Source organism: Neodiprion fabricii, chromosome 4, assembly GCF_021155785.1.
Source record: "Neodiprion fabricii isolate iyNeoFabr1 chromosome 4, iyNeoFabr1.1, whole genome shotgun sequence".
In the NCBI taxonomy this organism is placed as follows: domain Eukaryota; kingdom Metazoa; phylum Arthropoda; class Insecta; order Hymenoptera; family Diprionidae; genus Neodiprion; species Neodiprion fabricii.
In genome coordinates, this window is record NC_060242.1 from 3,067,941 (window position 1) to 3,093,892 (window position 25,952).

Below are 25,952 nucleotides of genomic sequence, written 5' to 3' on the forward strand. Positions count from 1 at the left end.
ATTAGTATGACCCTTATCTGACTAATTGGAACCCCAGGAACTCAGGAAACGTAGCGAAAGTAGCCTGGGATCAACAGCAAAGAAGTTACGATGGAAAAAGCACCAGCTGAAAAATGTCTAAAACTCAGGTTCTCGTTTTTCGGCTGTAACTCTTCGTACGTTGCTCGCAGCGCATTGGGACTGCGCCCAATCGATTTCTCTCGCAAAACTACGTCGGAATAGTGCATGGAAGAATTTATTCCAGCACTTTTTGAAATCGCGAAAATTTTCGCCAATATAACAAAGGGGTCAACCTTCCTTTTTTTTTGACCAAAAAATTTTTCGTCTCAGATTCGATTAGTATGACCCTTTTCTGACTAATTGGAACCCCAGGAACCCAGAAAACACAGCGAAAGTAGCCTGGGATCAACAGCAAAGAAGTTACGTCGGAAAAAGCACCAGCTGAAAAATGTCTAAAACTCAGGTTCTCGTTTTTCGGCTGTAACTCTTCGTACGTTGCTCGCAGCGCATTGGGACTGCGCCCAATCGATTTCTCTCGCAAAACTACGTCGGAATAGTGCATGAAAGAATTTATTCCAGCACTTTTCAAAATCGCGAAAATTTTCGCCAAAATAACAAAGGGGTTAACCTTCCTTTTTTTTTGACCAAAAAATTTTTCGTTTCAGATTCGATTAGTATGACCCTTATCTGTTTAATTGGAACCCCAGGAACTCAGGAAACGTAGCGAAAGTAGCCTGGGATCAACAGCAAAGAAGTTACGATGGAAAAAGCACCAGCTGAAAAATGTCTAAAACTCAGGTTCTCGTTTTTCGGCTGTAACTCTTCGCACGTTGCTCGCAGCGCATGGGGACTGCGCCCAATCGATTCCTCTCGCAAAACTACGTCGGAATAGTGCATGAAAGAATTTATTCCAGCACTTTTCAAAATCGCGAAAATTTTCGCCAAAATAACAAAGGGGTTAACCTTCCTTTTTTTTTGACCAAAAAATTTTTCGTCTCAGATTCGATTAGTATGACCCTTATCTGACTAATTGGAACCCCAGGAACTCAGGAAACGTAGCGAAAGTAGCCTGGGATCAACAGCAAAGAAGTTACGATGGAAAAAGCACCAGCTGAAAAATGTCTAAAACTCAGGTTCTCGTTTTTCGGCTGTAACTCTTCGTACGTTGCTCGCAGCGCATTGGGACTGCGCCCAATCGATTTCTCTCGCAAAACTACGTCGGAATAGTGCATGAAAGAATTTATTCCAGCACTTTTCAAAATCGCGAAAATTTTCGCCAAAATAACAAAGGGGTTAACCTTCCTTTTTTTTTGACCAAAAAATTTTTCGTCTCAGATACGATTAGTATGAACCTTATCTGACTAATTGGAACCCCAGGAACTCAGGAAACGCAGCGAAAGTAGCCTGGGATCAACAGCAGAGAAGTTACGATGGAAAAAGCACCAGCTGAAAAATGTCTAAAACTCAGGTTCTCGTTTTTCGGCTGTAACTCTTCGTACGTTGCTCGCAGCGCATGGGGACTGCGCCCAATCGATTCCTCTCGCAAAACTACGTCGGAATAGTGCATGAAAGAATTTATTCCAGCACTTTTCAAAATCGCGAAAATTTTCGCCAAAATAACAAAGGGGTTAACCTTCCTTTTTTTTTGACCAAAAAATTTTTCGTCTCAGATTCGATTAGTATGACCCTTATCTGACTAATTGGAACCCCAGGACCCCAGAAAACGCAGCGAAAGTAGCCTGGGATCAACAGCAGAGAAGTGACGATGGAAAAAGCACCAGCTGAAAAATGTCTAAAACTCAGGTTCTCGTTTTTCGGCTGTAACTCTCCGTACGTTGCTCGCAGCGCATTGGGACTGCGCCCAATCGATTTCTCTCGCAAAACTACGTCGGAATAGTGCATGAAAGAATTTATTCCAGCACTTTTCAAAATCGCGAAAATTTTCGCCAAAATGACAAAGGGGTTAACCTTCCTTTTTTTTTGACCAAAAAATTTTTCGTCTCAGATTCGATTAGTATGACCCTTATCTGACTAATTGGAACCCCAGGAACCCAGAAAACGCAGCGAAAGTAGCCTGGGATCAACAGCAAAGAAGTTACGTCGGAAAAAGCACCAGCTGAAAAATGTCTAAAACTCAGGTTCTCGTTTTTCGGCTGTAACTCTTCGTACGTTGCTCGCAGCGTATCGGGACTGCGCCCAATCGATTTCCCTCGCAAAACCACGTCGGAATAGTGCATGAAAGAATTTATTGTGGCACTTTTCAAAATCGCCCAATTTTTCGCCAAATATACAAAGGGGCCTTACTGTTTTTTTGAGCGAAAAACTACTAGTCTCTGATTCGCTTTTCATGGCTATTTGCTGACTAATTGGACCCGCAGGAACTCAGAAAACGTAGCAAAAAGAGCGTAGGACCAACGGCAGAGAAAGTACGAAGGAAAGAGCAGCAGCTGAAAATATCAAAAACACCGGTTCTGGTTCTTTGGCTGTATCTTCTGATTCGTTGCTCGCAGCACATTGGGACTGCGCCTAATCGATTCCTCTCGCAAAACTACGTCGGAATAGTGCATGAAGGAATTTATTCCGGTACTTTTCAAAATCGCCAAATTTTTGGCAAGAAATACAAAGGGGTCATGGTTTAATGGTTTATTTTTCATCTTTTCCATGGCAATATTGGAAAACATCATAGCAACATTAAAAATAATCAAAGTCCTAAGTCCTAAATCTTAGCCTAGTTCTATATTACTATTTAGGATCTAGGGATAAAAAATTAGAACAGAGAAAGACGGCGAAGAAAATGTCAGAAAAAGAAAAAACGAAAAAACTTCAACTCCTAACACTTCTACCCCTACTCCTACTCTCACACTCACTCCTACTCCCACCCGTTCCTTCTCCTCCGCCTTTTTCTACTCATCCAGCCACGTACCATGACCGCCAACCACCTCCGACCACCTCCAACCAGCGCCAACCACCTCCAGCGACCCCCGCTAACCACCTCGTGTTATACCTTGAATAGTAATGAATATTGTTAGTATAAGAACACATCAAAATCATAGTGTAAGGATCAACATTATATTTAATATATTAATTAATAATTCAATACATTTTATTAGCGCATTCATAGCTACTGAATATGTGCTTGCGCGAAAATCAAATTGAAATAATTTATTGTAATCATGACAAGTTTGAAAAATTTTAAATAAAATATCATGACAATTGTCATTAAATATCATAACAATGTTAAGCTCACTGACCACAAATCCTTGTCCTCCTCCTCCACCTACGACCACCTCCAACCAACGACAACCACCTCCAGCAACCAACGCTAACTATCTCTTGTTACACCTGGAATGTTAATAAATATAATCAGTATAAGGACACATCAAAAATATTGTGTAAGGATCAATATAATTGATCAAATAATTAATAATAAAATAAATTTTATCAGCGCTATTATAGCTACTGAATTTGTGCTTGCGCGAAAATCGAATTGAAATAATTTATTGTAATCATGACAAGTTTGAAAAATTTTGAATACAATATATTTGCAATTGCCATTAAATATTATAAAAATGCTTTACTCACCGAGCACAAATCCTCGCCCTCCTCTTCTACCTTGTTCTCCTCGTCATTCTCGTCCTCCTCCTCCTAGTCCTTCTCCTCGTCCACCTTGATCACCCGCAACTACCCTAACCACCTTCGAACACCTCCAACCACTGCCAACCACCCCCAACGACCACCGCTAACGACCTCGGGTTATGCCTTGAATACTAATAAATATTTTCAGTATTAGAACACATCAAAAATTTTCTGTAAGGATTAGTATAATTTTTGTATCGACACATTTTACCAAGAAGATTATGAGGAAATGATAAAAAATAGTCGAAATATTATTAGCGTACCCTAGGGTACCCTAGTCTTTATACCTGGCTATGCGCCTTTTATCCGCAATTAGGCAGCCCAAGCTTTTCGTCCATCCATGTGTGTTTGGTTGCGTTGACAGGCGCAGTCGTCAACATGCTAAATTAAACTTAAACAATTAAAATCGATTTATTGTAGCAGATACTTGGTATTTAGGATTTCGTAGTTCCCAATTGGACTGCACTTTAATCAGATTGTGTTACATGTTCAATCAATTATTTTCCTCGCTTCCTAAAATATTTCTGAAGAATGTCTGTGAGAGTATTTTCATTCGGGCATATGTATAAATATTATAAGTATATTTTTTTATTAATGTTTGAAGATATATGGTTCATCTGTATAAATACATATATGTTTGTGTATGTAAAGTTTATGCAGTATTAGTTGAATATACGTATTGATGCATTTTTGGACAGGATCACCGAATAAAAGTGAAATGTCTGTGATAAAATGTATGAAATCTGTTCATTATCATCTCATTAGTTATTGCCAAGTTATCTTACAATTGGGGTCGCTTCTCAGCGACCGTGACGTGTTGCAATTATCATATGTTTACTCCCAGTTTAGTGGCATTCGGAAAGTCGCATACATTGTCATAAACACCTGATTATCATCACAATAGTGTTGATACAATTCCATAGATTCCATAGCTTGTACAGCGATAGCATGTATGCACATTACCTGCAAATACGTACTCTTGAGATTCAGTACCTGCACGTAAGGTTCTTCGTCAAAACTCCAAACTCGACCTTCTTCAAAAGTGAACATTACAAGTACAATTTGGTTAATTGAAGGTGAAATTATATAAAAATAGAATATGTTCGAAAAAATGCATCAGGTGCGATAATTGTGAAACATTTAATTTTACGAGCCAGACTAAGCTTCATGTTCAACGAATAAATTTTCTGTTGAACGTATTTAACCGTATAATGACTTCTTTTTTGGTAAATGCGGAATTTATGTACGTAAAGAAAACGTATATTGCCTAGGATGAAAGAGTTTCATTCATAGTGGATACAATATATTATTATATCTACACATAGGGTTTTTTTCAGGAGATAAGTTATCTTCATATTCGAAGGAACTTTCGTTCATATCACACACACACACACACACACACACACACATATATATATATATATATATATACAATTATGAAGTCAATCTACGTGGACATATCCGCGTGTTAGACGATGCTCAACAATATTTCTACTACCTTTATCTCCATTCTGATTCACCGCCTTATGCCACCCGTAACGTGAGAAAAACGTCAGACATACCTGTAACAGAGGGAAATCACGAACGTAATTAGTCTTCGTATATAATTGTTGCGACATGTAAATGAGACGGAAAATTTTTCAATCAGAAAATTGTGCGTATAATATGCATCGAGGGGACTTTGGTTATAATGCAACGCGAGTAATAAAGACGCAGTGAGAATTTGCAGTAATCGTTTTCTGACGAAACTTGGGTTTCATCACAGCAACAGAACTGCGAAATTGATTCGCACAATCCGCGTCGACAAAAAGCATAATTACAATAATCCCATGCTTCAGATCTATCGTAAAAATTGGATCGCGCTCCGCGCGACTCGTCAAGCCGCGAATTGTAACTGGCAAATGATCATAGATCCTCCTCTTCCTCTCCTCTTGTACATCACGCCCATTTAACCATCCAGACGGTCGTTGTCACTCCGTACTCCAGCACGTAGTAATTTCGTTCTCGAGATAAGCGTTAGTGGCCAGAGCGCGGGGGATCCAAGAGCGAGGATCACCCAATCGACAAACCTCAGAATCAGCAGTTGAACTGCGATCAACGAAGCGCGCTCGTCACAGCGAAGACCGGCTATAAGTTAGCCAGCAGCGTGCCGACGATGGTCCCGTTGGGCCCCGATTTATAACTTTTAATCAAACCCGTGGTCATCGGCACCAACATATCGCGACAGCTTATCCGTATCTGTTCAGACATCTACTTGCGGCCACCATCAGACGCACGATCACTATGTCCGAGTGATATTTATGATTAGTATAGTGGATCTATGATAATGGATTGCGCCAACGGCTCTCTTCACGACATGGAAGAAAGTATAGTGAAGCCTACAGTTGTTGCGAATGATAAACTGCCCGAAGATCGTCGTGCAGACCTTCCTTACATTCGTCGGAACGCTGTTATCACACGGTCGAAAGAAGCCCTGCAAAAATTTGATCGTGAGTAATTTAGAAATTTTTTTTATTTTTTTTTATTATCTCCCTGTTCAACGATGATCAGTGCCGCGTACTTACTTTGTTTATGAGAGTTATATCACACCGTAATTGCGGCGCAAACAGTTCATACAATTAGTTTGATTGTACGTCGAGTGTTTGAGATAATTTTTTTTTCTTTTTTTTTTCGTTTATTATACTGCTCATCGTCCACTGAGAGATATTTACATGTACTGGTATTAGAATTTATACCGATTTGATTTGTTCCTCGACAGCCAACGAGGACCGGAAATCTTCTGCAGCCAATGAAACGACGGCAGTCGGTGACGATATTCTGCGAAGCATATCGGTTGAAAAGATACGGGATCTGATGCAGGTGCGTGATTCGTTTATCATTTGTATAATTTCATATATTTTACAGAATTATGCAAAGTTTTTATTACGTATAGCCAAGAATGTAGGAACTAGATATAATTGCAGAGATTTAAGGATGAGCAATTAGCATTGCGAATATTGCAAGTATTGATGATATATCTGAGGGATTTTCACTGACCCTGAATAATTGATCAACACGAAGTTCTTACTCATGGATATTTACGTCAGCTATAAGAGCTGAGTATGTACGATCACAAGGCATAGTTCTTTGTTTTGTATCAGAGAATCTAACGCCTATAGCTGATTGGAAATCAAAACAAATCATTATGGCGGATGACTCTTTACGACATCCGCGGGATCAACGCAAGCGACCCGCATGAATGACGATCATTACTGTTGTATTTTCTTATTATTTAATTATTTCTTTTCTCTGCAAACCGCACTATTGTGTATCGCAATGTCGGACTTTGCACAACACTATAATTGCGCGATGCTTCTTCTATCGCACGTACATACATACATTTCGCCACCTATAGTATATTTATAAGAATCGAGATGTTATTACGGCTAGAAGAGAAAGAAATGAAAAAAGGCACATAATAAACTACTAAAGATCATGGCTTATTGACACAGGCTTATGTATATATACATAATATATGTTAGATACATGCACGCACTGTGATCTCGCGGTCAAAACTCGTTCCACATTTTTGAATTTACCGAGAAGAGTTACATATATATATATCAGATGTGATAAATGCAAAAATGTGGAACGAGTTTTGACCGCGAGATCACAATGCGTGCATGTAATAACGATATATCTACGTGCGATATAGAAGTATGAAAAGTATATTATTTTACTTACAGCAAATGGAAAGTGATGTTATGGAACAAGTCGGCAATCAAATCAAACTGATAATGTCCGGAGTTTTGCAGCAATTGGAGGAAATGCAGCCTGGAAAACAGACGGACGATTTATTTCAGGAAACAACAAAATATAGTAACAGGCAGTGAGTTGGAGATATTAAAGTTCAAACTATTACATTAGCTGTATCAAGTTACCTACTATACCAACCATATATCAATAGATTATTATTTTTTTGCCGCACTATATGTATTTATATACATAATATATTTACAGTGGTCAATGTATGCACTGTTACTACCTTTGTTTGCAGAAAATCGTTAAAGGATGGATCCCTACCGGAGAAGAAATTTTTAATGAGGAATTCTTTACTCACAGACTTATTTAAAATCAAACATATAAAAACAATTTATCACATATTTATAGTTATTCTAATTATTCTCTTCATAAACACTGCGGTCTATGACATCGTGGATACCGGTTCGTAAGTACACCAAGTATACAATGGAACCTGTTACTACAGGATCCCACGATTATGGATCAGTGTATAAAAAAATTTCGATCATTTATAGTACATACGTGTAATTGTTGATGAATTTTTTGTTCTTCAAATAATATCGTTTGAAGTTCAAATATATATTACAAAGCGACCGACGCAATGAGGATAAATAACAAGGCGGTTTGTAGTTTTCTTTTTGTTTACAGAACTAATTTTGGCATATCCACGATAATGATGGCCTTTGGCAAATTTAATAAAGTACTATGGATATGGTGCGGCATGCTGGCTTCGACGTTTGGAGTTTACGTCGCTTTCAGTGTCTGGGCTCATCAACGGATTCACATTGCGCCAAAATGTATGTATGTACACATTACATATTTACGCTTCATTGCACGAAATACCTATTTATTTTCAAATTTATGTTCACTTTGAATTTTGTATAAACAATTATTAACTCAACCTAACGAAAATTCTAATTCTGTGCGTGTTCTTTTTTTTTTATCTTTCTTTCTCTTCTTACAGCTATTCAATTAAAGATTTGGGATTATAGCTGGTTGATCGCTTTAATCGTCTATCAAATTTTATTTATCATATTCCCAGCAAACTCATTGCTTACAGAAGATCTGCCTCCAGCATCTAGTGTTGCTGTACTAATGGAACAGGTGTAGTTACCAATATTTTCTTTCATAAAAAGTCCTATCGCATATTCAACCCGTTACTCCATTATCAATTCAATATTCTTTATATGCCACCGCACATTCAACTGAACACTCTGTCTTTGCGATTACAACAGAATCCATTTCAAACGTATAATTAATTCCACGAATCAATCATGGTAACCGCATCTCGGTGCACTGATTGCTACAGGTCAAAGTATTCGAGTGGCAAGTTGGACTAATAAAAACAACACACATTGCACACAAAGAAGTTGATGATAATTTCACGAGTATACAAATTTCCAGGTTCGTTTAGTTATGAAAACGCACGCGTTTGTGAGAAGTGCGGCACCCCGTACTTTAAACTACAAACCACACACGGAACAGACAATCGCATCAACCTGTCCCGGATTTACAAAGTTTTTGTACTACTTATTTTGTCCGACGTTGATATATCGGGACGATTATCCACGGTAAATGATCATCCTCTAAATAATTAATTTAGATTCTTTACAGCAACTACCGTCAGCCCTAATTTCGTATTTCTCATTTTCAGAACGAAAGTAATTCGATGGCGAGTCGTGGTTTGGAGTTACACGGAAGTCATATTGGTCGTGTTCTACATGGCATTTATATTCGAACGTCTTTTGATACCAGTTTTTAGGCAATTCGGCGCCAGTCCACTCGAGCCGCGAGCGTTAGTGCTTAGCGTGTTTGGAACGATGATGCCAGGAACATTGGCCTTTCTTTGCGGTTTTTATTGCTTACTTCATTCCTGGATGAACGCCTCTGCAGAACTACTGCGATTTGCAGACAGAATGTTCTACAAGGTACGCGTCATATATGATTTGCGAGTACATTTGACGAGCTGATTCTTTGGTATTCCGGAGTATCATTAAGGGTGAAATTACGATCAAATCACTCTTGCCATCGTTTCATTTCACATGAATTAGCCCGCGATTACTGTTGTGAACTGAAAACGATCATATAGTCGAAATTTAATCGCAAGTGACGCGTCCGGCGCGTCGACGGCGGCCATGTTTGTTTCATTGTGCCAGAGTTTGAACGCGTAATTAGATTGGCAAATGTTTGAAAAACCTGTTTTCATTAACGTGGCTAAATTTTAAGCTCACTGAGCTGCTTCGCGCGAAAAATTTGTAATCCACCGAGTTATTGCATCACATATAAATTCAAAAATTTATTTTGACTACCTACTTCACTTGCTAATGCGCATTGCACTTGCATGTTCAAGTCTCCTTTCAATTTCGCTATTTTAATATCACACTACCTCTTTGCCCAAACAGGACTGGTGGAACTCAACGTCGTACGACGCGTATTACCGTACTTGGAATGTTGTAGTGCACGACTGGCTGTACACATACATATACAAAGATATTTATGAAATAATTGCTCCGCGAAACAAGATGCTTTCAACATTTATGGTTTTTTCAGTATCCGCAATTTTCCACGAATACATATTAGCATTTGCGTTCAGATTCTTTTACCCGGTGCTGTTAGTAATGTTCGGTGGTATCGGTTTAATATTAGTATTTCTGACCCGAAAAAACGAACAAGCAGGGGGTAACGTTTTTATGTGGCTAACGTTGTGCATGGGCACCGGAATGATACTGAGTTTATATTCAATGGAATATTACGCTAGGATTAATTGTCCGCCTTACAAAGACGAGTTTTTGGATTTATTTATACCGAGAAGTTGGACTTGTCACCGTTTATCTAATTCTTAATTTTCTGAGCGTTGAGATGTTTAATAGAAATATTCAAATATGAAGTATGGTCATAGCTGATCAGAATCTGAGAAAAATGCTGCTGCTATCGCTTTAGATATAATACAATTATATCTATAATATAAGTTCTAGAAAGTGAAATTTTCTCCAGAAACAATAACTACGTCGTAATTGATAGTTCTTAATGGATTTATCTATAATTGCATTTGATCTCCTCTTTTTTTTTTAATATATATCAATTGGTTTTAGTTGTACGCTTCACGAAATTGTAAAGACTGTTATACCCAAGCTGCATGAAGCAATGTATAGATATACAGAACGGGAGTAGCACATCTGATAGAACAAATTTATAGTGTATATGAATGGCTATGTTACTGGACATATATTTGCAATAATCATAATTGGCATATCTCTCTCTCTCTCTCCTTCACTCTCTCGCTGTTTCATTTTTCCGTAGTATTTTTTTTTAAAGCCGATGTAGTTAGTAATTATATGTATAGGTTTGTAAGTATAGATTTCTACAAAAAAATTAACATAACAAATTGTAAGGTACAAAAGCTATTGTATTTTACAAATAAATCTATCAAAATGTAACACTGTAATCGTCATATGTATTATATACCTACTTATTCTCATCCAATTTAGTTATACTCCACTTGATTACATTTTTCATTCAAAATTATCTCAATGCAACGAGTGTTTCTTTTTTCTTATCTTTTTTTTTTTACCAGAAATAAGGCTTAACAACAACATTTATTATCAAGTCTTATACATACATTTCTTATACTCATTATTGATACAATAGAACCTCTTCTCTATACAATTTAATTTACGATTTATATACTGTGTAAGTTGTAATTTTTCATTTCGTTAGTTTGTTTGTATTTCGTTTTGCATTCTCAGCCATCAAAGGACAAAAACCAAGAGATGAGAATTATTGTTCACTTGATTAACGTTAAAGGCATATTTTAAATGAATCCTAAATTGAAGTAAATAAAAAATGAAAATAACAAGTCTGCAGATAAAGCAAGATAAGCTAACTAGATAAAGTAGTTCCAATAAATTAATCAACATACATATGATACTACAGATAGTAATGAATTTCAATGTCTCCGTATTTACAAATCATGCGTTATGCATGACTAATTGTTATTTTTATTATTGTTATGACATGAATGGTGCATTTAATAAAAAATAAATAATCATATTGTAAACATAAGTTATAATTCTATCTTCTTATTTTCTTATCTTCTTATTTAATAAAATATCCTTCATCTCGTGGTTTTTATTGCTATAACGGAAAATTGTCTTTTTTTCTTCAATGATACTATACAATTCAACATTATTATATCTTCGTATTATATAATGATGAGTAGATTGTGGTTCAACCAATAAAAATCTGGTTTACATTACATACACCTGACCACTTTACTTCTCATGTCAATATGTACCTGTGCAAATATTACGTTTGTACCAGTCATTAAATTACTCTCACATTACAATTACTTAGAATTATTCATCATCTTTTTCTCACATAGTGTTTCGCTTGAAATAACAATTATTATTTCATTTTATTTCACTTCGTTAATTCATAATTACCATTATGGCAGCACTTGATTACTTAAAGCTAATATCGAATATCGATTCTTGATTTATATGTGTGTTTGTGTGTGTGTGTGTGTGTGTGTGTGTATGTGTGTATAATATACATACATACATACATATATATCTTAGCTACAAATGAAAAGCTTTGTTAAAATTTTTCAGCTAAAATAAATGATTGGCTTCCATTTTTCTGTCCAGTAGTATCTGGTAATAGCTGATCCAAATACTATTTGAAAATCTGTTAGTATGGATGGTAAATTTACATGGCAAGCAGAGACTTTCACCATTTGATGATAAAATTTTATCGATGGGTTTAAGACAATCGTAGTTGCTTTCAATATTAGTACTTCATGACTTATTTGCCGCACAGAAAGATTTCAAAAATTATTTTCTATGAGAATAATGAGAAAATTCCTTGTCCGAATTAGAAAACTTCAATGTAAAGGGAGCTTTTACGTCAATACCTATGGAAGTGCACTTTGGTCACAGATTATTTAAAAATTGAAAAGAATCATTTTTTGGTAAAAAAATAAAATAAAATCTGTAAATTTATTTCAAGAAATAGATTAACAATTAAACGATCAGTACTCGAGAATTCTAACTGTGAAAGAGGACCTGCCCTATATTGGTTATATCTTTTTTAATCTGGACCAGAATAACCATGAGTAATAATTAAGTAGCTAAATTTTAAGTAACCTTCATTTGCCTATACCGACAAGTGCTTCGTCCATTAATTCGTCGTCGGTTATACAGGGAGAGGCGGAGTGAGGAGAAGGCGGTATAACTCTCGGAGAAGGAGCGGGACTTTTTACAATATGAACACTGACTGATGGACTTGGCGGAAAGGTGGGAGGTGGAGGTGGCGGCGTGTTCCTTCGTACAGGTGCAGCTTGCGCCATAGCTCTTTCAGGGACAGTAGTCAATTTCGGTACTTCTTTAGGTGTAGAAAAGTCCAGCAGCATTTCAGCAGCCTCTTGAGAGGACGGTGGCGGTTTTATGGTGGTATCAACTGAAATGCTCCCCGGCTTTTTCTCCTCTTTGTACTTATTCAACGCGGCATCAGCCGGTTTTGTGCTCAAATTGAGACTCTCAGTACCGCTGTTTGTTAGAGGATAAGATTTTTGTGTCGATATGGGATCAGTTTTTGATACAGCGTCATCTTTGCTGGCAGGATTCAATGGAGCGCAGTTAAGAAACTGCGACGGTCTGTTAGCGATATCTTTAATCTCTCTGGATTCCGTGTCTGCTGGCTGCATAGACAAGTTAGTCGGTACGTCAGAATCATGAGGACTGACGGTGGGCGGCGGCATAATCAAGCTTGGACTGCTGTTTCCAATATTAACAGGCATTAAAGCTGTGCACAAGTTGTCTGGCTTTGATTGAACCTCTCTTCTGTCATCCGTCGGCTTTGCATTTGACAGAGAAACAGCTTGGGTTTTCGTAGAATCTGGTTTACTATCTAACAGTTTGCTTACGTCAGTTCTATTATTACTAGTATCTGATGACGTGAGTTTGTCTGCTGGTTTCTTATCCACGTCTGTGTTAGCACGCGCGGACAATTTTGGTATTTGAAATTTAGTATCCAGTTGTTTCATCAGTCCCTCGACAACAAGCTGAGGCGGTAGATTAGGTAGATTTGACATCGATGCATGTGCTGCCAATAGTTTAAAGGCTCTTTCACTCTCGCTCTCTTCCCGCAACGCAGATGGGCTTGAAGTTTTTCTAATGTCTGAACCTTTAGAACCAAATATATTCTTCTCCCCAGATTTTGGTGGCCTTGGTTTGTCCCTGTTGCGACTCAGATCCGTTGCACCTGAGCTATTCATTTTGGGGGAACCAGACGACTTTGCTGAAACACCCTTTGCTAGTAAACCACCCGATCCTGAGTTAGATCCAGAAGCGGATTTTTGAACAGAAGGCACTTTTTGACTGGCAAGATTTGCTTTATTGCCGCTGTTCCCAGATCCTGAACTGCCCGGCAATTTCAGGGGGACTTGTTGCTGTGGTTTCTTAGACGCAGGGCCCGAATTCACTCCTGGTTTAAGACCAGTGTGAGTCTTTGGTGACCCGTTGCCGGAGCCGGATGAAGATCCTGATGAAGATTTGAGATTAGGACTAGACTTAGAGTCTTTTGTTCCTTTTTTATTGATCGTGATTTTCATTTCAGAACTATGTTTTACCATGTATTCAGCTGGATTTTTAGTATCCACAGGTGTCTTGCTACCGCTTTTACCCTCACCAACTTTATTAGAACTAACTCGGTCCTTTTGACTACCCTTTGACCCGCCGTTACCATCTTCTGTACAATGTTGGGCATTCTTAAGTTTGTCAATAACGGCACTAAGTGAGCCTTTTCTATTCCTTGCTTGTTGTTGAGCAGTAGCTGATTTTCCAATATCCGAACCACCTGACGGAGGCGTGCTGCCTCCACTGCTTGGCAAAGACGGAGGAGTCTCAGCGTTTGGATTTAAATCCAATTGTTTTAACTTTGCACTAGATGATTTCAGTTTTGGACTCTGGTGTCCGGACCCGCTGAAAGTCAGAGAGGATGTTTTCCTCTCTTTATCTCTATTCGAATCTTTATTAGAAGATTTTGCTTTTGGCATACCGTCGCTATTCTTGCTTGATGGTGAATTAGCTGCAGATTTTAAAGCTGACATGCTGGGTTTTCCGGCACTGGCTGAGCTCCCGTGTTTTGGCGATGAAGTACCATGTTTTGGGCTGACACTCGCCGGTATCGTCGTATGTTTAGGGCTATTGTAAACAGGTGAATGTTTGGGACTTTGTATTGGTTTGTTAACAGGTTGCTTTAGGGTAGGGCTCGACTTTCCAACAAGAGCTAACGGACTAGTATGCGTAGGAGACGGACTAAATTTTCTGAGCGTAGCTGCAGGTGACGAAGGTCTTGTTGTCAGATTTGGAGGAGATTCGGTAGGTTTAATACTCACCGAAACAGGTTTTGACAGAGGATCTGGCTTCAACGGTAGCTTGTCCGGAGGTCCCATAGGACTGTCTTCTCTCTTCCGTTTTCTCTTCTTCTCTAGTTTATTTTTATCCTCTGTCTTATTTTTTGAACTCTTCCTGTCCCTACGCTCATCTGTCAAGTTTTTTGAAGCCGGACCGGCAATTGGTGTGATGGTGATCGAGCTAGGAAGGCTAGTTTGCGGAGACGAAGCTATAGGTATAATCTCAATGCCGGGTCGCCTTTCTAGCCCCATTCCTGTCAATACAGAATTATAATTTGATGATTGTGCAATTCCGCTGCTGGAAATAGGCGTTATACTAACTGACGGTGGAACCAAATTTTTATTGTCCTCAAATATATTAGGGCTCTTCTTATCTTCGCGTTTCTTAGACTTTCTCTCTCGCTTCAATAGTTCCTCAACATCTTGCAAGTCGTGAACTTCAACGATTTCACTTTCATTCTCCATGTCGTAATCTGAGCTTTTATCAGTTCCTAAAATATCAGCATGGTCTAGATTACACAAATCAAGACCACTTGCAAGACTAGCAGCCGAAGTTGGTGTCGGAGTTCTAAGCTCGTTTGGATTATCTCTACTAGTAGGTGTGCCTAAAGGTGTCGAATCAGAACTAGAACTTTCCAAGAGGATTTCACTCATCTCCTCACCTTTCCTCTTCGGACTTCTCCATAGCCCGTCAGCTGTTTTTCTTTTTCTCGCTTTCTTAGAAGGTCGCTCTACTAACGGATTAATCAAACCTGCAGAGTTTTTAGCTTGACCAAGAAGCGCCCCAAGTTGCAGAGGATTCAACATAGCAGTGGTTGTATCGGAATGGCCGGAAAAAGACGGAAAACCGATACTATTCTCCGTTCCGGCTTCTAAAAAAGACTGCTGCGACGATTGTTGCCTACCGATACCTCCGCTACCGTTCAATCCCGGTTCTTGTTTGATCTTTACATCTCCACTGTTGAAATCTGGCATACCCGTACCATTGTGTCCATTCTGGTCTCTGCCAGGACCGAGATTAACATTATAATTACCGCCATTGCTATTCATTGCGTTAGAATTAGCAGGATTCCTACCCTCCCAAGTCTTTATCAACGTTCTCATTGTTACGGGGATGCTAAGGCATTTCTGCAACACTTTACCAGCCAGTTCTGACGAAGACTCACTGTTGCTCATGCTAACTCCGTATAATTTACATTTTAAGCTTGATATGTCCGACAGATCGAGTTCTGCTGTCGCCATTGTTTCTTCAAAGGGGTGCTCAAGGCTGACCGAAAGATGTTGCCAAGACAAAGCACTGACCTCAAACATCACCGTGTGTTCAGGGTCTTGCCGTGCCATGGGTCTAACGCAGCTTGCAAGTAACGAATTGAAAAGTGCCTGCTGCCTGAGGTACACCAGGATCTGGGGAACGTGGGCAGGATGCGTAAACGGGATGCTGCTGACCAGCACCCCTTCCATATTCCGGTTTTCTGTCATGAAGTAGCAATGCTGCTGATCCGGCAATGTCTGTTAATAAAATACTGGATGAACACGGCATAACATGTAAAATGGATAATATTCACGAGTAATGACGAGTTTTGCGAAAGTTTTACGATTTCACAAAAAATCTATTCGATTACGGGTAATTTGGAACTTACCACAAAAAGGCCTTTGTTATTATGACAATCCAGTCGACCGTCGCTTGCGTGTTGTACTACCAGACTTAATAGTGGATGCGGGGATGAAATATCTCCACATTCTAGTTCCGTGACTTTTTGTATTCTGTGAACTAATTCCAGGCACATTGGCATCTTTTTCGCCAATTTCAAAGTGAAACAAGCAGGTAACATTGAAGAGTTTGCTCCAGTTAATGCAGTGTATGACGGGGTGCTACAGAATGTGGAAGAAAATCAAGTGTTAAGTTAAATTCAACGCACGTGGAAAATTTGTTGAACTAGGTATTAGCCGAGACAGTGATGTAATCGCTATTGGCATGAAAACTATATCTCTAAAATAGTCTAACCTTTTTCCAGACGGTGCTCGATTAACAGTAATGATACAGGAGGTCGGTAGCTTATGAGCTGTTGAACCTTCCATACACACTGTGACAGAATGGCCAATGTTTCGGGAGATAACAGCTTCATAGCTGAGCATATCATAGCTCCGATTTCCCTGGTCAATTAGGTCGTATGGTGAAACAAAATAAGTTAGTTTCATCGCGTGGCCTCCTTTTCTCTTCTCCAAAACTCCTGAATTAACAAACAGGTTATTTAATCTAGTATAAGAATTGGTAAATAATAAAATAAATACTAACCAACTGGGCTTTTGTGTATAAGATTGAAATATTCCCTCATAAAGTTTTGCAGGTGGGCTATGGTAGCCAAGTCTGCTTCGAGGGACTGCAAAGCACTGAAAGCTTTGCATTTGACCTTTTTTTCAGCATTCAGCTGATAGATAGAGGCCAATCCTTCCAGTTGAGCCGTAAAGTCAACAAAATCTCCTCGGGACAAACAGGCGACCAACTCTTTGCAACTCTGTCAAATTATATTTCTTTTTATTACTCTTGTTAGCATTAGATCTAGTTCAGATAACTCTTTTCCATTAAGATGTGTCATAAAATTTTTAATTACTCAAACAAATTCGTACCTGCTGCTCGTTTTTCCCTTCATGATGAATTTTGACATCTTTGACAGCACCAGTTGATTCCAAAAGAACTTCTAGATAAAACATATCCGATGATATAAACAGTTGTGTACCAGAAGTCCCCAACATGAATTTAAGTCTGCAATAAAACATTCAAGATACGATGAGTATAAAATGTCTGAATAGCTGCACATTGGAGACATTTCGCACGGATTAAACATATCTGAAGGTATGATATGAAAGATTTGGAGAACCACTTACCCTAACTGCCTTGTCAGACTTTCTAGTCGTTCTACCATGGACTGCAAAGACGTGACCTTTATGGAATGTTGCAAAGTATCGAGGCATTTTTGCAGTTGATTTTTTTCAACACTGTCAAGGGCGAATCGTTTATCCTATAAATATGTTAGACATATTTAAATTAATCTTTAGAGACTAAGGCTCCTTCTTAAACAGTTAATATCGAGCTCAATTAAACCTACCAGCATGGCCATCCGCAGATTCTTAGCAATTTCGACAAAGGATTTAAAAGAAGCAGCCTTTGAACGAAGCTTCTCCATCAGCAGCTCCATTTGCCATTCTTTTCCCTTGTCCACCGCCGGGCTGCCAACAGCCCCGGGGGCTGCTGGAAAATTCAATTTATTTTCAGCAAGATTTCCAGTTGAATTAAAGAGGCGCGTGTGATAAAACCAGCACAATTGATAGACAATGACAATAATGACGCCGGCATAAATTTATACAACTGGTTGTGTAACAAGGGTCTATCTCATAGCAACGCATAACTGATAAATAAACACGTCAGTGAAAATCATGCACAACTCTTGGCAGATAAACACAGCGTCAGCTGGGGTTTTTGCTAAACGAGCACGTTTTATGTTGGTTGAAAATGAGTAGATAGGATCACGCGAATTTGTTATTGTTTGAACGTGTGCGTGAAATAGCGTAGCAATCAGCGTAATCAACGAATTTTGTGTCCCCCACCAAAGCGCACGCATGTACTATCTCGGTCAGCATAGGATCAGCCGTCGATCGTAAAACATAGATATGATGAAAATACTTACGAAGGCCCTTCTGATTGTTCCCCGCATCCATGTATCCTTTTCCGGATAACACGGATGCCATAATACGCTTTAAACTCCGTTTCTCTATCCACGCGAGGTCAACACATTTTACATTCCAACGGCAGCATCTTGCTCGTTTGCTGCTTCACTCCACTTAGCTCAGCAGACCTCGCTTTCCTAACCTTTGCGCCCCCTTAGCAGTACACCTTTGCGCATCGCGCGTCGATCTCTATCGAATCAGCTGATTGGTCGACATAGCCATCTGCGACAATCGACCCCTCGCGTGATCTTTAAGGGGGTCCCTTGGTCGATTTCGACGTGCATAAATATGTGTAAAGAAATGGCACAGGTGTAAAATTCGAGTAACAGAGAAACACTCAAATAAGTTTTCATTTGACGCAGAAATAAATAAATGGCACTGTAAATTCGTAAAATTCATATCCTTTTTTGCGTTTGAGACACGTGGACTTCAATATTTAGAGATACATGCATCAACGAAACCTTATCATTGAATAAATATTGTTGAAACTGGAAGATTACCGTCGGTAATTGTTGAAAGAGCTCCTGAACGTGCTTTCGGATATCTAACTATAGATGATTTGGACAAAATCCAACTACCCGACTTCCCTTCTCCGTTGATCGGCAATCATAACCATTCTACAACCATTTGCAGTCACTGCCTCGGAGACTGTGCAAGGAGCACGAACTCCATGTATACAAATCGTTTCCCAAAATAAGAAGCAACTAATATACGATAAGTATCATAACGGTGAGCGAGGTAGATGAATCACATTGCAAGATCGTCGATTAGTTAATCTTGGGCATCTCTACAACTAATGACATTTCGGTGCTACAGGAACACTAGTGACGCCAGTGGTACAAAACATGAAGCTAACGTTTACGATTAGTGTGACAAGGTTGGTCAATTCACCCATTTGAGTTCATGCTCCTTGTACAATCTCCATAGTCACTGCAGTCACTGACGCTGTGGTTGCGACAAAACGCCATTATCTGTGTGATCGGAATTAGATGTAACGTTATTTGTGTCTTTTGACGAGTTATTGTGGATAGTTTACGACTAAATAATAATCTTTGAACATTGATACCGCAATGTACACCAGGAGCAGAAATAGTCAGGGAAATTACCCAAATGGTAAATCAATTTATGTTAATTCATTTTTACCGAATCTGAGCGGCATACTACAAAATGGATGACGCTTTTTGAGTAAATGCCGGGGCTCGAGACGACGCTCAAACTTCTCTATCGAATAAGTCACTCAAATACAAACTCGGAGTACAGAGCCGATTATATAACAGTTACGACTTGAAACAGAACCGACAACAATAGCCTTTGATTTATTGTACATACCATCCAGTACCTATGTGGTTATTGATTTTTATTCGTTTGTAATTACTTGCTGCAAAGCAATCAATTATTCGAAAGAGAAAAGTAACCCTGAATAATGCTAGGAACTTTTCAAATTCCAGCAAGGGGACAGTCGGGAAACATAAATTCTGGACCAGGATACCAGAATTCAACGGTAATCATTTTTCCATACTGATAATCCAAACCAATGAAAATAATTTTTACTTCACTATTTGTAAATTTTCTGTAATTAAAACGCTCATCAAATTGCGTGAAGTATCATTTGGACAAGTATGTTTTATAACTCGTGGACCACAAATTGAACAATTGAATAGACAAAGTTTGTATTATATATGTACATACAATATTCTAAATTTTTTAACATCGCAGATCTTTTCTCTTGAAAATTCAATTATTATTGTTCGTATTCATCATCACTTAGTATTACATACACAGAGTTGTGCATTTCTCAAGTCTTCAACTAATTTCTAATAAAATAAACCATCGATCACATTGTGATTTATTAGCAAAGATTTAAAATGCGTAAATGTCATGGTATTTCGACCAATATTTATTATACCTTGAGAACATTAGTATAGATGTATGATAAATTATGCACTTTAAAGTATCGTAGATTCAATTCAATATTATTTATTATTTGACAATGTAAAGTTCAAAATTTCACGGTGTAGGCTTGTTTTTTTTCCTTATCTACTTCTCTTTTATTTGGTTTGTTTTAAGTTTGTACAGGAACACAGGTTGAAAGACTGATTGGACAAGCTGTAATTGAATACCTGGAATATTTGAAATCTTTTGCAAAAATCTTGGAAAGTATTTTTTTCTAGAATCATATTCCACTACCTGCAACTTCAGTATGGAATTACCTACGCATTTGTTACCTACCCATGCTAATAATGAGGTTGTAGAATTTTCATAGAGTGAAGAAACAGATCTCATTTTAAAGCCAAAACTAAATTGGTAGTAAGAATTGCATAGATATACGTATACCTGTTATTCAACTCTTTGGTATTGTAAATGCTTGCTATATCTACTTCTTTGCATCATAGTCATCAATTTTTAGCAATTTAATGCCACTCTTGGTGGCAGAAGACACTATTTCGAAACAGTTTGATGAGATCTTTGGACCTCAATTTAATCAATTTATAAACTGTGCTATTTATTCTTCAGCTTTTTTAATCATTTCTAACAGAAGTTTAGGAATTGAATTTTTCATTTTAGTTCTAAACTTTTTAGTACATGATTGAACTGAAATTTTTTCTGGCCACTATTGATCACGGTTCCAAATCAAATAGTGTTTTTTTTTTTTCTTAATTCTCTGAAAGTTATCTTATTGCCAGCCATGATTTAATTAAATATAAATCATCATCACTGCAAAACTTACGAAGTCGATTCAGGATGTTTGACGATCAAAGAAGTAGGCTAGTATTTTAATATTATCCCTGTGTTCCAGTTTCCAATTATGATAAAAGTGCAGAAGTCCGCCTTTATTTGCATGTACTAATTAGTGGTTCCCATCTTCCCCTCTCCTGCAAAGCAGGCCCTAGTAGCTATACAACAATACCGAGGAGGTGCGCCCCGCCAGGGGCAGGCTCGCCAGTTGCCCTCATAGCATAATGCATCCTGAGCCAGTTCCTTAATGATTCGTTCTAAACTCATGTTCTGAACACCTTGGCGATACACGATTTTCTTGCATCTGTTCTATTCCATTGGGTCATACTGCCGACAAGAGCTAAAATCATAAGCACAGAATGAGGACATGGTTTTACATTGTACTAGATTTGAGTTTACTTTACAAACTACTTGCTTATCTGATATTATGAAATTCTTCATTCTCAGTTGGGCAAGAACAAATGTTATTTTTAATTGTGTAAAGATTGTCAGAGATGATTTATTTCATAAGAAGGTGCAAAAATTTGTGTATCTCTTGATGAATTAGATTGATGTTGTTTTCCAATAGCTGGTCATGGTTTAGTTATGAATTGAGAAACATCTAGCACTGTTTAAAGGAATATCGGCAGGTGTAAGCTATAGGGGTAGCGTCAGATTGCGTTTGAATACGTGTGCGATGTCGGGCCCTGGTGGGGTAGCACAACCGCAGAGGTTCCTTGTGTAGTGGCGAGACCCACCCTATGATTTACAGTATTCGCAACAAGGGAATTTTCAACCGTCTCAAATGTCGGGACAGAATCAGCAGGGACCTTACAAGAATAATCCAGTGCAAAACTCGCCGCAGTTTAAAGTTGCAAATCCAGTACATCAACAACAACAACAGCAGCAACAACAGCAGCAGCAACAGTCGGCCAGAACAACGCAGGGCTCTCAGCCTCCAAAGGCACAGCCAATTACTCAGACACCACCTCAGCAGCAGCAGCAGCAGCAGCAGCAGCAGCAGCCTACCACTCCGCAAACTCCGCGTCTGAAGCCAATCCTCAAGCAACCGTCATCTACTCCACCAGCAGTTACTAGTGCTCCTGTTGCCGCTAGCAGTGTACCTGCTGCACCAACGCCAGTAGCTCAGCCAACAACGCCACCAACTGCTAATAATAATGAGACTAAGACTGAGGATACGAAAGAGAGTATGGATGTCGACAGTCCGGAACAACCGAAATGGAAACGTGGAAGGGTATCTGGCTGTGAGTATGAGATTGAATTTCTTTTTTCGTTCAGTTCACATTATACAATATCTAAATGCTGGATAAATCAGTTTTCTGTTACTGGTGTAAGAGTTATGAATTGACAATTAATGATGAAAATTCACTGCGCAAATTTGAAAGTTGTACAGTTAGCTGCATACTCCAAAGTTTTAGTTGTCGAGTTGTAGCAGTTGAACAACTCGTGTGAACATTAGGACTGATTGATTGTTATTTTACTGAGACTTTCATCGAATTTACACATAATTTGATATACTCACTTGAAACATGTTCGTTAAGATAAGGTAAATAAGAAGCTGAAGCGGCTTAGGATGAATCAACGACTGAGGAAGGCTCTACAGCCTAAAAATGCGATCATGGTATTGAATGAGATGAAGACTGGAGTACAATTCACCTTTCCGGAGTCACAAGCAGCCATGCCAAACTCACTATTCGTTGTGCACGCCGAAGTAAGTTTGCATGTAGAAATCGGCATTTGTCACTGAAAGAAACATCCACTGATATATTATCCAGTTATCATCGGAATATTGGATGCCTGCACGCAAATAATCGCAATTCGTTTTGTTATCCAAAATTTAGTAATAAAATGACGAAACTATACTTACAGATTGACGGGAAGACTTACGTTGGCCAAGGATTGTCTAAGCCACTTGCGCGACAGAATGCTGCTGAGAATGCGTTGAAGTGTTTGCTCCTTGAGAAAATGACAACAGCCACAAGTAAAGCACGAATTGACGCTGAATCGGATGGGCAATCGATACAACCAGAATCAGCCCAACAGATTCCACCTATCAAAGAGGAAGGCAACGAAATGGCAATTTGCCCTCCGGAAACGGCTACTGAAGAACAAGACGAAGTGCCCTGGAGTTCTTTGGCTAGTTTTGCTCTCTACAAGCTGTTTTTGGAGTGGCAAAATCAGGGCACTGTAGTCCCAGTACCAAGACCAGGTGTTTCTACTGGGCGTGGTAAGAAGGAGCCAAAGGCTCCGGTTGAAAAAGATTTACCAATAAATGCGATCAACATTCATCCTGTCATGTTGCTCAATCAAATGAAGCCTGGGTTGACATACGTGGAAATTAATCGTACCGGAAACCCACCAAACACAATGTTTACTTTAGCTGTGGAAATCGATGGAAATGAGTATCCTGGTTCTGGTAAGAAATTTCGTAATTACTGATTTCCCGAGTATTTTGCTATTTTGATGCGATTTGTTTATTTTTGATGGTGATAACAAATCTATTTCTTTTTACAGCCAAGAATAAAAAGGATGCCAAAAAAATGGCAGCTAAAACTGCCTTGTCCGCGCTTTACGGTTTAACATATCCCGAAGAAACAAAGATGGATCATACAGAAGACATGATGTGTTGAATTCTTTTACAAACGTCTTGTTGAGGTGATTCGATTTTCCATTTTACACTTACTCTATTTTTCTTTCGCTTGATATTGACGTTTATGTAGGTTGTAGAACAACTCTGTGTTTATTCAAGACCATAGATTTTTGAAATCGTGAGTAGTACAAAGGTATTTTTGTTAATTCCGAATCATCTGTTCAATTGATCAAATTTTATTCTGTTTATTTGCTATTTTATTAGCAAATACTTTACTTTTATTTCGTAACCTTAAATTTTAATACAGAACAAAAGTATTGAAATTAGAAATGTATTTTATCGAGTAGTATAATATTACGTACAATGTATAATAATTAATAGCTTAAGGACACCTTATTCTTGCGACGTTCAAGTATAGAATATTATCATTGTGGTGAATCCTGCTTTTTCTTTTACTCACGTTGTTTCCGTTTGAAAACACTCATTTTTACCGCTCATTGACAAAGATAATGTATTAAAAAGTAATTCATTATACTATTAATTACTGTTGACTGTAAATCACATGTTAATGCCAAATACAAATTACCACAATCAGATGTTTCATAATTTGCTTACCTCTACATTCAATTTAGTAAGTCGCTTTCAACTATTCAAGTAGTAATACTAAGTTGAGTTTAAATTTTTCTTCAAGCGGCAAACAATATATTATCCCGCATAAGACTCAACTCTTCCTGATCTGTGTGCTCTTGCAACTTGCTGATCAGAGTTCCCAAAAACGATTGAAAATCAACTTTCAATTTATTGGCACCTTCTTCAGTATTACAGCTTACTTGCGATATTCTAGACAACTTGGGCGCTGTAATGAAACAGCAAGTTATAATTAATACATAGTTCACATGAGAAGAAAAATAAAATCACTATGTCATTTCTTACACATCTTTTTAGGAATTTCGACACTGATATTATCTTGATCGTGATGAAAGATGACACAATTTGTTGGACCAAGCCCAGTTTGATTAACGAAATAATCGTACAATTGTTCTAGCTCACGAACATAGTCCTGTGATTTACCGTTGTGTACAAAAATCACACCATGACTTTTGTCTCTTACAGCTGGCCAACAGGTCTCGAATCTAAAAGAGATGCAAAGTCATTGACGTAGACGTTGAATCACAGCGATATTGATTAATTTACCTGTGATCGCCACTGCAATCCCACAATTCTATTTCAGCTTTGACAAATTTATTCCTGACATTGATGCTTTGTATTTCAAATTCAAGTATTCGAACACCTTTGGTAGGCCTGTGTTCTGATGGAATTTCTGTTGCATCCGCAAGAAAATTTGATATCGTAGTCTTGCCGCTCTGCAAAATATATGAACCATAAATATTGAAATTACAAAAATTTTTCTGACTACTAAAAATATCTACGTACATAATATGAAGGCTAAAGCAAAATTTCAAATAATTGTACTGCAAAATTATAAACACGTGCTGTCCAGATTTTGTTTGAAAAACTCACTCCGATAGGTCCCACGACTATAATTTTCAATTGCTCGTCGTTACTCATCGCTCAAGAATTGCCTCAGGCTTTCTGTGTCCATACGCTACGTGTATACGTTAGTATTCTGTTGCCATGGTAACCAGCAAGGGGCAACAGTTGCCCGCACGATATACATTTCACTATGAATGTCATTTTTCCTTGATATTTTTTCTTAAACAGCATTTGTCGCCGATTAATCAATCTTAAAATTTTTCGATTGATGTATTTCGTGTAAGGAAATTTGAACTAATACCAATAATATGTACAGGAAGGGGGACAGCTATTCATTTATTCTCGCTCGAAAATTCTGTGAACCTAATCCTTATGTTATTCCGGTACAACGGAAAAGGTACGCAACCTCTTGGGAGAATTAATCGAAGAATTAGACATCTGAAGCGTGGTTTAATGAACGTCAATCGTGACCCTTGTCAAGGGGATTTATCTAGAGATAAAAATAGCACTCGAGCGGCGCCTGTGCGTCACAAATCAGTCCAATTCGTTAAGCTTCATCCGCAGCAAAGGCAGTCA

The 25,952-nt window shown here is 38.3% G+C and overlaps 4 protein-coding genes across 10 annotated transcripts; 2 read left to right on the forward strand and 2 right to left on the reverse strand.

Moving 5' to 3' along the window:
• Positions 1–5,708: 5,708 nt before the first annotated feature.
• Positions 5,709–10,853, forward strand: LOC124179373 (sterol O-acyltransferase 1). Of its 2 annotated transcripts, XM_046563666.1 has the most exons (9): positions 5,710–6,125; positions 6,395–6,495; positions 7,362–7,504; positions 7,673–7,843; positions 8,065–8,213; positions 8,381–8,520; positions 8,821–8,987; positions 9,071–9,344; positions 9,819–10,853. In XM_046563666.1, the coding sequence occupies exons 1-9, from the start codon at positions 5,957–5,959 to the stop codon at positions 10,257–10,259; spliced, it is 1,755 nt and encodes a 584-aa protein (XP_046419622.1). In that variant the 5' UTR covers positions 5,710–5,956; the 3' UTR covers positions 10,260–10,853. The 2 variants fall into 2 exon arrangements, with proteins under 2 accessions (XP_046419623.1, XP_046419622.1); XM_046563667.1 differs by lacking the exon at positions 7,673–7,843 and having other exon boundaries at positions 5,709–6,125.
• On the reverse strand, positions 10,489–18,732 carry LOC124179372 (mediator of RNA polymerase II transcription subunit 1). Of its 2 annotated transcripts, none has more exons than XM_046563665.1 (8): positions 18,517–18,732; positions 17,938–18,077; positions 17,717–17,850; positions 17,459–17,594; positions 17,127–17,346; positions 16,836–17,061; positions 16,471–16,702; positions 10,489–16,339 (listed from the first exon to the last, which is right to left on the reverse strand). In XM_046563665.1, exons 1-8 carry the CDS (start codon positions 18,575–18,577, stop codon positions 12,563–12,565), a joined length of 4,926 nt encoding a protein of 1,641 aa, XP_046419621.1. In that variant the 5' UTR covers positions 18,578–18,732; the 3' UTR covers positions 10,489–12,562. The 2 variants fall into 2 exon arrangements, with proteins under 2 accessions (XP_046419621.1, XP_046419620.1); XM_046563664.1 differs by having other exon boundaries at positions 17,938–18,080; positions 18,517–18,731.
• Positions 18,733–19,469: 737 nt separating this feature from the next.
• On the forward strand, positions 19,470–24,476 carry LOC124181290 (double-stranded RNA-specific editase 1-like). Of its 5 annotated transcripts, XM_046567697.1 has the most exons (7): positions 19,476–19,669; positions 20,005–20,057; positions 21,441–21,471; positions 22,044–22,536; positions 22,834–23,003; positions 23,162–23,708; positions 23,807–24,476. In XM_046567697.1, the coding sequence occupies exons 4-7, from the start codon at positions 22,077–22,079 to the stop codon at positions 23,920–23,922; spliced, it is 1,293 nt and encodes a 430-aa protein (XP_046423653.1). In that variant the 5' UTR covers positions 19,476–19,669; positions 20,005–20,057; positions 21,441–21,471; positions 22,044–22,076; the 3' UTR covers positions 23,923–24,476. The 5 variants fall into 5 exon arrangements, with proteins under 5 accessions (XP_046423649.1, XP_046423650.1, XP_046423653.1 ...); XM_046567693.1 differs by lacking the exon at positions 21,441–21,471 and having other exon boundaries at positions 19,470–19,669; XM_046567694.1 differs by lacking the exon at positions 21,441–21,471 and having other exon boundaries at positions 19,470–19,669; positions 22,089–22,536.
• Positions 23,924–25,940, reverse strand: LOC124181292 (intraflagellar transport protein 22 homolog). The gene is made up of 4 exons (XM_046567700.1): positions 25,404–25,940; positions 25,077–25,246; positions 24,816–25,015; positions 23,924–24,738 (listed from the first exon to the last, which is right to left on the reverse strand). Exons 1-4 carry the CDS (start codon positions 25,449–25,451, stop codon positions 24,569–24,571), a joined length of 588 nt encoding a protein of 195 aa, XP_046423656.1. The 5' UTR covers positions 25,452–25,940; the 3' UTR covers positions 23,924–24,568.
• Positions 25,941–25,952: the final 12 nt, after the last annotated feature.

What these genes read in the sequence shown, in the direction of transcription:
- LOC124179373 (XM_046563666.1), top strand. Translation starts at nt 5,957, where the DNA reads ATGATAATGGATTGCGCCAACGGCTCTCTTCACGACATGGAAGAAAGT. An exon ending in AGATACGGGATCTGATGCAG is followed by an intron (nt 6,496 to 7,361) that starts GTGCGTGATTCG and finishes TTTTACTTACAG; the next exon opens with CAAATGGAAAGTGATGTTAT. An exon ending in TATCGGGACGATTATCCACG is followed by an intron (nt 8,988 to 9,070) that starts GTAAATGATCAT and finishes TCTCATTTTCAG; the next exon opens with AACGAAAGTAATTCGATGGC.
- LOC124179372 (XM_046563664.1), bottom strand. Translation starts at nt 18,577, where the DNA reads ATGGCATCCGTGTTATCCGGAAAAGGATACATGGATGCGGGGAACAAT. An exon ending in CGAGCACCGTCTGGAAAAAG is followed by an intron (nt 16,703 to 16,835) that starts GTTAGACTATTT and finishes CACATTCTGTAG; the next exon opens with CACCCCGTCATACACTGCAT. An exon ending in ATAACAAAGGCCTTTTTGTG is followed by an intron (nt 16,340 to 16,470) that starts GTAAGTTCCAAA and finishes TTTTATTAACAG; the next exon opens with ACATTGCCGGATCAGCAGCA.
- LOC124181290 (XM_046567693.1), top strand. Translation starts at nt 19,627, where the DNA reads ATGTACACCAGGAGCAGAAATAGTCAGGGAAATTACCCAAATG. An exon ending in CAGGATACCAGAATTCAACG is followed by an intron (nt 20,058 to 22,043) that starts GTAATCATTTTT and finishes TATGATTTACAG; the next exon opens with TATTCGCAACAAGGGAATTT. An exon ending in TATTCGTTGTGCACGCCGAA is followed by an intron (nt 23,004 to 23,161) that starts GTAAGTTTGCAT and finishes CTATACTTACAG; the next exon opens with ATTGACGGGAAGACTTACGT.
- LOC124181292 (XM_046567700.1), bottom strand. Translation starts at nt 25,451, where the DNA reads ATGAGTAACGACGAGCAATTGAAAATTATAGTCGTGGGACCTATCGGA. An exon ending in TAGTCGTGGGACCTATCGGA is followed by an intron (nt 25,247 to 25,403) that starts GTGAGTTTTTCA and finishes TATATTTTGCAG; the next exon opens with AGCGGCAAGACTACGATATC. An exon ending in GATTGCAGTGGCGATCACAG is followed by an intron (nt 25,016 to 25,076) that starts GTAAATTAATCA and finishes CATCTCTTTTAG; the next exon opens with ATTCGAGACCTGTTGGCCAG.